This window comes from Olea europaea, unplaced genomic scaffold (genome assembly GCF_002742605.1).
Source record: "Olea europaea var. sylvestris unplaced genomic scaffold, O_europaea_v1 scaffold279, whole genome shotgun sequence".
In the NCBI taxonomy this organism is placed as follows: Eukaryota; Viridiplantae; Streptophyta; class Magnoliopsida; order Lamiales; family Oleaceae; genus Olea; species Olea europaea.
Window position 1 is genome coordinate 166,330 of NW_019246376.1, and position 11,403 is coordinate 177,732.

The following is an 11,403-nucleotide window of genomic DNA, read 5'->3' on the forward strand; positions in this document are numbered from 1 at the left end:
GTTTGGGCAGTTTCTCCACAACTATTCAACTGCTTTTGGCAGGGTGTCTGAACAAATTCAATGTTATGTTAAGAAGGATGTGGGTTGTCTCCATATTTCATATGGTTTTCAGTTAGCCAATAAGATATAACGACCTAAATTAATTACTACAATTTCGTGTCATCTTCAATGTACTTCATCCAAATGGCTATTCAGGAGCAGTTAAGAGCTGCAAATTGCAAAAAATGTACAGAGCATGGTTGTATTTTTCAACAGTTCACTACAGGTAATTAGTGCCTTCAAAGGAAAAGAAAGTCCCGAATCTCAGATATATATATATATATATATATATATATATATATATATATATATATATATACTAGTGTTAAAAGTGAAAGTCTGGATGATCCTATTTGGTCAAATACCTATGTTGGTAAAATAAATGTATTTTTGCTTGGCAGGGTGTCTGATCAAACTCAATGTTATGTTAAGAAGGATGTGGTTTGTCTCCCTATTTCATATAGTTTTCAGTTAGCCAATAAGATAGATTACCTAAATTAATTACTACAATTTCGTGTCATCTTCAATGTACTTCATCCAAATGGCTCTTCAGGAGCAATTAAGAGTTGAAATAGCATGAAATGTACAGTGCATGGTATTTTGCAATTCACTGCAGGTAATTAATGCATTCTGAGGAAAAGGAAGTCTCGAATCTCAAATATTTATATATTAATGTTAAAAGTGAAAGTCAGGATGATCCTATTTGGTCAAATATCTATAGTGGTAAAATAAATATATTTTTGCTTTGTGGGTTTTGGGGGGGGGGACGGATTTCAATTCCTCTCATATTCGTAGAGATGAAAACTATATTACCTACTTTTTTTTTTGATAGGTAAAAACTATATTACCTACTAAAGTACTTAACAAACAAAAGCTCGAACAGGTTTTCCAAAAGAAGAAACTATTTTACTTTAAATGGAAGACGTCGAACGGTAGTTAAAGCCCACTTTAGAAAAAAGAAAAAACACATTTAACTTTAATTTTTTGGTGATTATGAGATTATAAGTACTCGTATACTCATTTTGATGATATATTACATTAAATAGCTTCATTGTATGAAATTCTAGCCAGAATTGATCATTTCCCTTAAAAAATATTTCAATATACTCAGCTGTCCTTAGAATAGTGAATTCACCTACTAGAATTCTTGATCATGCCAGTGTTATTATCTGCTATTGGCCTATAGTTTATCTCTTAACTATTTTCCTGTTATTTTTTCTTCATGTTTTGATGATACACATTAAACTCCAACTTGAAATTAGGCTAAATTCTCCAAAATGTAGGACTGTTGAGAAGTGGGCATTAAGGTAAGAAGCACAGCACAAGCAAAGGTTAATATGCTATATAGAATAAGTTCAAGTAATTTCGGCACAAGTTTTTGATCAATATTCCGTACAATTCAAATCGAAAATCTAACCACTCCAGATTAACGACCATAGCTCTCAGTCTCATACAATACTTCCATGTTGTGAGACAATCTTCACAGCTCTCCATCTTCCATAGTTCATAAATCTTTTAAAAACAAGTTGAACATACGAATATTGATCCCATAAAGCAACTGAGGAATCAAACAACCTTTAAAATGGGGATAACCTTTTTTCTTTTTTCCTTTTTCTTCTTCCAAAAATGGGTATAATTAAGTCAATGTTGATTTAAATTATAATATTTTCACACATTCAGAAACCCATTCAATTTCCTGGGTAATTGCCGATTCTCAGGAAATCAGTTCCAAGAATGTTTATGTAATGTCCCGAAAATTCATAAAATAGAATTTAAGTTATGTGTGCTATATTTTAATATTTCGAAAAGTTAGGGACTAAAATGTATATAGCAAATTTCAATTTCATTTGGGTTAAAATATAGATATTGACGGAGTAATAATTTGTATATGAATATTGGGCTCGTTGGATAGATCGTAATTAATCATGCATGTTAGGCTCGAGAAAAAGTTGATTTAGATAATTTAAGCCTAAGATATTGACATTTAAAGAAATTGATGTTTTATAGTATTTTAATTAATTTAATGGATATTTGTCTTTGAGCCTTCCACTTGGTTATTGTTAAATCCATCCTAATCACAAATAATATATATTATAACTTTCCACCACCAGCCACGTTTCACGTTCATAAGAAATGTTTAACTATCTTCCTAAATTATTTGGATAAGTTTATCATTTGAGGCCTTTATCCAAGTTTCTTGTGGCACACGTTTTCACCACTCTAGAATTCTATTTGCACCAAAATACTCCACGTAGCATATGTATATGCATATGTATATGTTTCAAATTGGGTAATTGTCTCCAGCATAAATAATGAACAAAAAAGGTCTCCAAAGGCAGTTTTTACGCTAAGGCAACCAAGAAAAAAATTACAAGATTTGGAACATAATTTTGGATTTCTTCTTTCAAGAATTTATTCAATCTTACGAGGTAGGATTACGATGTGCAAGTGGTTCGTCTCGTTTAAATTATTTCTTTATGTTGATAAATGTTATACTCATGAAAATTATGATATGATTATGATATTTGAAATGGCAACCCGGTACCAAAGAGATGATATGATATGATATGACATGGGCTCTTACCGGTTCTAAAGATATGATACGACGGTATGAGTATAACGAATTATAAATAAGGGGATGAGTATAACGAATTATACTCAATGAGATACTTGCTACTCCACATTCAAGTCAAACATGAAATTACAAATAAATTATCTTACCAACATAACATGAGAATTATCACACCATAACTTGAAAATTGTAGCGAGCGCTGCAAAATAACGTGAAGGCTAAATTGTGCCTTAAAATGTATCATGATTTCTCCCGAATGAGCCTGAATTGAAGTAACTTGACCAAATTAAATTTTTCTTGAGTCCATAATTCGTCATTTATTATGAGCTTCAAAATGAACCTAATATTGGTAGAGTAATTCTAACTCCTTCAATAGTTAACTATTTGGCCCATTTAATAAAGTATAAAATAATTTGATATTTTTTTTTTTTTTAATTTGGTCCCTAACTAATAAGATAACTATAGAGATAATCAATTAACTTGCATAAGAACTTAACCAAACATTGCATTCCTATTAAATGACAAATAAAAATATATGCGAATTTAAGTTAAAAATTCGGGATTCTACAGTTTGTGTGCCTAGATGATTAATGAACTCGTTTTTTATTTGAAAAGAACGAATGACAAAGCGTATTGATTGTGTGAAAAAAGTTAAAGTTCCCTAACTAGTATTACTTCTTTTACTTTACATCTCACTAGCAAAACGAAAATGAGTTTTAACTAAACTATAATAATAGAATGTAACTCTACATTTACCATCGATATATAACAATATGAATGTTAAACAAGAAAAGATAAATAAAAATGAAGAAAGATATATTTGTTCTATTAACATCTTTTAGTAACCAATTTTGAAAATAATTTATGCATGTGTTCCATGGTAAATATGAATGTAATTTAATATTTAACATTATTAGTTCTCGTTTACACTTATATTTAACCATGTTCAATACATTATTATAATGTCGAAAGGTAAACCGCGGATTAAAATCGAACCAAACCGCAAATTATGGTTTGGTTTGATTTGGTTTGAAAAAATTTCAAACCGCTAAAAATGGTTTAAGTTAAAAATATAGCATAAACCTCTCAAACTGAACCGTGTTAACCCCTAGTTTTTCCAATAAGTAGTAGTTACCAGGGAGGTAGGGAGCATTTTCATTAAATACTTGAAGTTGTTAAAGAGTTTTCTCACCAATTTTAGATTCAAATACTCGGTATTTGTTTGGGAATTAACAAGTTATTGATACCTACCTATTTTCTATCAGAATCAACAGAAACTAGAATATCAATCTTCTCACAATATTCATTCGGAATAAACGAAATTTCGATAGCGTGTTTGTTCATCGTTTATGCCTCCACTACATATACTAATCATCTTAGAGATTATTACAAAAGAATGCCCAACAGAGAGATACCATTCATTCTATAAAACTTATATAAGCCTCCCCTCTAGTTTTTTGAGAAACTATTATGCCCGAGCCAATTCTTTGAAAAAAAATGCATTCTTAAATATTATCACGACATTATTTCAACTACATATTCATTGATAAAATAATATTACATGCAAATCCAAAATTCTACATAATTATTTTTAAAAAATTATATCAGTTAATTTTCCCTATTTTTTGTATCACTTGATTTAGTTGCATTTTCTTTGATTTTTATTTTTAATCATCTTAATATTTATATTACATTAGGTTAGTTTAGAAAAGCTAGGCAACAAAGTTCGTATTCATAGTCCAAGAAAAGCTTGGCAACACTCTATCCATGAAAAAGAGACAAGATTGACCAAAACACATAATAGAAGAAACTAAAATTATACATGATTTTATCACATACACAAAAATCCAGTTCTTTCCTTGATAAATAGATTACAGGTCCATAACAACAGCAACCTTCTTCAGTTTCTGGGATAGCGGTTACCTAATTCAACACTCCCGAGTTAACAGGAGAAAAAACTACGTTGATCGACCTTATTTGCCTTGAATTCTTTCAATCATCGGCATCTTTTAAGTAGAGAGATTCACCCCCATCACCTGAGCTTCCACCGCGTCCTTCTGCAGGCCCACTACTGCCCATTTCTTGCTTACCTCCACCTGCCATTGCCCTTCCAGCGGCATGCAGCCCCTCCCCGGTGGTGCTGCGACCAAAGTCTGGAAATCCTACACCTCCAAGTCCGCCACTACCTCCAGCACCATGGGACTCCCCTTGGAGCATAAGTCCACTGGTTCCTCCAGTGTTCATTCCGAGTTGGCTGTGCAAAGCTTCTTGTTGAAATGCTGAGTATTGCTGCTGACTGTATAGCGTAGAGGATCGAGCAGCCATAAGTGATTGAGGTGTCATTTGTTGAGCGTGTGAGTGCTGCATGTAATGTGGACCAGGCTGCAAAATCCCACCGGGATACTGCAAGACAGCACCAGAGAAAAATCATACTTTATGATAAAATATCAGAATAAAAAGACTCACAGTTTTTGGAAATAGCGGTTTTAAAACATGTCGAACCATGTTTCCTTAAAGGTGTGACTTAGATAATTTTCATAATAGGAGGGTAGCTACTACTGATATCATATTAAACTATCTCATCTAAAAGTTTAAGTTGTTAAAGAGGAATCTAACTTATTTATAGTCGTGGTTTCAAGAAAAAAAGTAATATTGGGTCCAAAAAGAAGTATTCAGTATATTAAATGTGAAATCAAAGGTCGGATTTCAAACATATGATTCATTCTGCTCTACAATTTCCTTTTACTGAAAAGACATTGCAGCCGAGTACCTGAGAATGCATGCTAGGTGGTTGAGGTTGTGAATCAGCAATCGCAGCTAGATACATCAAGTTTCTTTGCAACCGAGCCTGGTTCCTACCAAATATCATACAAAGACACGAAAATATTTATTTACATGAAAAACGTACAAGTTCTATGTAACCTAAAATTTTTAGTTCAACAAAACAACAAAATAGAGGAAATTTCACAAAATGTCCATTTTTACCTAATCATTTGCAAAAATGTCTAATTTGGAAGAATTTAGACCAAAATACCATTATTAACAATTTATAATTCCACACTAAGACAAAAAAATGGATATTTTTGCAATATTGTTATTGGCCAATAAAATTTTGACACATAATCTGCCATATTTATTTCAAAAAGTATACATGTCGAATCACAATAAATACTAATGTTTTTTATTGATTTAGAAATGTCGAGAACGACATTTTTAAATGTAGAGAAATGTCATGTTCAAAATGAAATGTCATTTTAAACAAATGAAAAGGTGTTCAAATGTCAAGAATTACATATGAAATGTCGAGAAACATTATTTTAATATAGCTTCTCATGGAAGCCAATTCTCAAAATTCATGACAAATTAATAAAAAAAATTCTCGACATTTAAAATGTCGATAATACCATTTCAAAATATAACTTTTCATTAAAGACATAATAGACAAATTTGCACTAAATTCAAATAAGTGAATAATTTTCAACTCATACCCTTAAAATTGGACATTCTTAAAAAATGCTCCAACAAAGTAATGCATGATTGATCCCAATTGGCATTAGAAATGACAAAGGACCTGAGTTCTAGTCTCGCTGTCACCTATTAAACAAGTTGTGCAAATGATAGGCCCACAAGACGGTGTTGAAAAAAACCAATATTTAAATTGCAAAATTTAAGCTTTTAGATCAAATGATTTAACAATAACAACCTCTAATACGGTCGTGGACTTAACTAGTTTTTTAGAGAAGCCAGTGCAAGACGAAAAACATTATCTCGATTAAAACCTGTATAAACCAAACCAGTGTAGACGAGATCGGGAAAGGAAAGGAAACAAAAAGGGTTAAAGAGTAGTTACTCTGCACATTCACTCATTTTCCCCGAGTTTTGGCTCTCGACAATCTTCAGAATCAGCGACTTGTTTTCATCCAGATACTGCAGATAATATAAAATCATTTACCAGTGGACAGGATCACTGGCAAAATGCACAAGTTGAAGGCAAAATAGATACGGACCAAAAAACAACTGAGTCAATCAACATTTACCATAAGGAACAACCATTAATCAAAATTCCAGTCCTATTCCAGTATATACAAAGTAACAATAGCGAGGCTTCACAAAATACTAGTTTAATCACTGCAAATGAGTGATGTGAACATAAACATGTTTTAAGTTTATCGCCCATATTTATTATTACAAAATTGAATTTGAAAGGCCAGATATGGATTATTTTTGTTCCTGTAGTACAAAATTAGGAAATATTGGTTACGCGGCTCTCAAGATACTAAACTTAGTCCCAATTATAAGAGCAGAAAATCAGAAACACAGCACATATTTCTAGTAATACATGCATTAAGCCATCAATTTTGGTAAATTGTCATTGAAGATTTCACAGACTCGAAGTTTAGTCACTGAGTCCTCCGAATTCAAGATTGTTAGGATGGAGAAGGATCAGAATGTCATTGTAATGGGCTTTACAGAAAAATAGTGTCATTATTGACTGAAAAAGAAAGTTTCCCAAGTTACATAACAAGCAGTGTTAACCATACAAACATTAGAAAGTTGCATCCCAGTTTTTCTATAAAACTCTTTTTTACTATTCTTCTCATTAAAGAATCTAGCACACAAGGTCATGTTATATATGGGAGCTATATGTAGAAATGGCGAGAAGATTGGAGTATTTGGCCGTTACAACTAGGTCGACAGTCATCATTCCTGATTTATAAAGGATTGTTAAGGACCCTTTTTTGTGTGTGAGGGGACTTTATAAATTATTAACAAGGTACAAAAGCAAAGTGGACATATATTATTATTAGCTCTTGCATTTTGCATAAACTATTTTGGATTCTGATTATGCAGCAGCAAAGACGGTACAGTTTTGAATCATTACATGATATCAGTGACTCTGCTTCAATTGTAGGACTTGCAAAAACGAAACCCCACCAAATACAAATTATCCAGCAGAAACAAAAGGAACCAAATCAAGTAGAAACGGAACAAAAATAAAGGTGACAGTCAAGGGGAAGAAAGCAGCAGGTAAAATGGCAGAGTGGCCAAGTGAAAAAGAAATAGCAGCAGAAGAAAAGTTTAAACAGAAATCTACAGAGAAGAAAAGGAAGAAGAACGAAAGAAGGAAAACCTGTTGAATATGATCAGTAGTGACGTTGCTGGGATAGTAGGCTGCCATCATGGGCTGCATCGGCATAAGGTGAGACTGCATGCCTCTCACCTTTATACCACATTTCTCTCTCTCTCACACACACTCTCTCTCTCTCCCTCTCTCTCTATATATCAGCCGTATGTATCTATCTCTATAGTCCCTGCAACTTTGACTGTGACCTTCCTTCACCGTTTCGGATCCGTTTCACACAAAGAGTTTAATGGGTAATCCTCCTTGCACAGGGTGCAAATAGCACAACCCGAGTTTAATAGGACTGTACGATCGACAAATATCATACTGTACAATCAGTAGCGGGAAATGGGTGAAAAAATGTACCACTTTTGTATAACAAAAATAAACAAAACCCTAGTAACCCTTTTCAGTTGTGACTGTTTGTGTGTGAGAGAGAGAGAGAGAAGAACCTGCAGGCGCATAGAGGAACAGTAGCTGTAGCACTATTAAGCGAGTAAATAGAGAGGGGTGTGTTTCGGGGTTCGGCCTGCCGCTATGGCTTTTCTATAAAAAGTGGGTCACGTGATGGATCAGGACATAGAGACAGTAAGAGAAACAGACAAACCAACGTTCGATTTTAGGCCCCGTTTGGTAGGATAGTCTAAGTGAATGTTGATATTTAATTTTAATCATATGTTTAATCTGAATCATAACTTTTCAATTACATATTTTACCAAAATTTACTAAACATTTAATTTTAATTCTCACCAAATAAAAGCTATTTAATTTATATAGAGATATATTTCACATACTATTTGGTGTAGCTTAAAAAGTTGATTAAAATTTACTTCATAGTTAATAATTAATTTTAAACATATATTTCACACTATCCACAGTTTTTTTAATCAATTCTTAATCATATATTTTATTAATTTTTATTAAAATTTATTAAAAATCTAATTTTTAGCCATGTCGAGACATTGAGAAAGTTTCACGTACACTTGACATGCTCCTCTCAGCCTAATCTAACAAAATTTTCATTGTCTATAATATATTAAATATTACATCAAGTGGGAATCATTTTTTGAATATTTCTAGTCCAATTACAATTCGATTATTTCAATAATATCTTACTTTTCATTTTTCAATATAGATTTAACATTCAATTATGCATTTCACTATCTAGATGCATGTATAATAATTAATATTTATTTTCAAGGGCTTGCATTTTCCCATATTTAAATCAAGATGGTGCAAATTAACTATGTTTTATATGTTATGGGGGCTATTCAATTACTCTACGAGTAAATAAATTATTCAAGTTTATGTACACTTATTTATTTTCAAGATTATTCATTTAATCTATGATATGAATTTATTATTCAAGTTCACAAACAAACTCTTTTGTCTAAATTCTTTTTCAACATCATGTGGTATAAATTATTATTTTTCTATATTCATTAATTCAAATTAATTAAATTTCATGTTCATGAATGTATTCAATCGTTCTCATGATTGTTAGATGTAAATGAATTAATTTCTCAACTATTTTCACAAGTTGGTGTTATTTCATTTAAATCATCAAATATTTTACTCTCTCGCATCATGGAATCAAATATCATAAAAGACTTATCGATATATGAAAATAAATGGTCCATTATGTTGATGGTAGTTCAAAAGGATTTGGTTGAAACTTATTCCAACAATATTGGAAATTTTGATATTTTGAGACTCATTCTAGTTGACAAAAAAGTAATACATCTAATGCGATAACTATTTATTTTGTAATTACATTATCCATAAAATGTCCTTAATCGTAATCACAATATACAATTATTAATTTAATTTTTTTTTTCTGTTCATCTTCTTCAAACTGGAAGTAAAATAATTTACGAAATTTTTCTATGTGAATACACGTGGACATCAAATCTCAATTAAATGTCCAAAGTTATACGACAACTACAAAGGTTTCAATTAAGTTAAATACCATTAATCACACAAAAAATTTAGTGTACAAAAAGATTTTCATTGAATAAAAAGTTCATTTTTTTATAAATGATTTTTTTACTATTTTTTTATTAACATATTTTCAAATATTACTTTTACAGTATTTATAAAACATTTCAAAAAAAACGTGCAACACACGTTCAGCTACGATTAGTATTAAAAATATGTCAAACTTCGTTTTTGGCTATAGATTTCATTACTTCATTTTTAGTTATTGATTTTATTGAACTCGCGATTTTTATTTCCTTTTTAACTATTGATTTCAATGAACATATCAATTTAGAATCTCTAAACATTAAGTTGGACAAAAACTTAATCAAGTTTTAAGTAAGTATCTTTGACATTCAATATTTATAATGAACTTTGAAATTTTTAAACAAATTGTTGAATTTCAAGATTAATATTCTTCAACATGATAAATCACATATTAGAGCCTGTTTGGTACCCCTTTTTTTTTAAAATGCATTTTTTTCTCTCTTATTTTTAACCACACATTCTTTATTAAAATAATATTACACGTAAATCAAAAACTTTTTCTTATTTTTCAACCACACATTTCCCATCAATTTACTATTCAAAAATGCATTTTTACATAAAAATATCTACCAAACACCCTCTTAATTGATTATCCACAGTATAACTGACATAAGTGTCCAAGTTACTCACATTTCGTTCTATAAAGATGGATTTAAGTTTTGGCTTAAATTCAAACGAGTACCAAAATTTCAAAATTTATGTTCTCAAATGAATCCCTAACCTCCTGAGTAAATATTGATTAGAAGTATGCTATCTAACGTCACTCGGACTGTAACACCAGTTTAGGTGGTGCTATGTGATAGATTCAATAAAATGTGAAATTAAGTTACTCGTTAAAGTGTAATTCTCATTTAATGTCACATCAGCGTCACCTAAATTGATGTTTTAATATCAATTATACTAAATATTATTACTCTATTGATTATAACAAACATAAAATATTTTTGACTATCTTTATTGATAAGATTAATAATTTTAATAAATCTAACCCATTCTTGCATTGAAGCTATTCATTAGGACAATATCCTAATGAAAAATTTCAAGACTCAACTAGAGAGTTCAGATTTGCTTTCTCAACTATTGATTTGCAAACACATTTTGACAACTCAATATATTTAATTTTGAAGCTTTTACCTTTGTAAAAAAGAAGTGACATGGGAATTCCAGGACAGTAAATAAGGGACAAAATATTCAACTCTGGTAGAAGGAAGAGAAGGGGAAAAGTGAATGGACTGTCGAGTACACAATAAACCATGCGAAAGAACTTTGGCCGTTGAATTTTGGGCCGCCACCTCGGTCCACACAACAACCACCCTGCTCATTCACGTCATTTGATTCTTAGATCTTCGAGGTATTCTGATGATTCACGCTCCTTCTGGCACGTTTACTCCACAGACATTCTTCTTTCATTAAAGTTTATGAAAGAATGGAACATCACGCTCTAAATTTTGACCTGGGATTTTCTGTTTCGGACTCGAAAGCCTTGCAGAAAGGCATTTATTCCGTAGGGCAGCGTGCAGCATGGTTGGAGTAAACTCACTTGAGGTTTATGATATTGATTAATGAATTCGTTTGATTAATTTTATTAAAAGCATTTGATTCTCATTTTTATCAAAATATATTTTTTCTTTCTATTTTTTAATTA

At 31.2% G+C, this 11,403-nt stretch overlaps 1 protein-coding gene across 1 annotated transcript; it reads right to left on the reverse strand.

Annotated features, from left to right (window-relative positions):
• Nucleotides 1-4,395: 4,395 nt before the first annotated feature.
• Nucleotides 4,396-7,965, reverse strand: LOC111383914 (GRF1-interacting factor 1-like). Its single transcript, XM_023008111.1, has 4 exons — nt 7,743-7,965; nt 6,462-6,538; nt 5,382-5,466; nt 4,396-5,014 (listed from the first exon to the last, which is right to left on the reverse strand). Exons 1-4 carry the CDS (start codon nt 7,821-7,823, stop codon nt 4,604-4,606), a joined length of 654 nt encoding a protein of 217 aa, XP_022863879.1. The 5' UTR covers nt 7,824-7,965; the 3' UTR covers nt 4,396-4,603.
• Nucleotides 7,966-11,403: the final 3,438 nt, after the last annotated feature.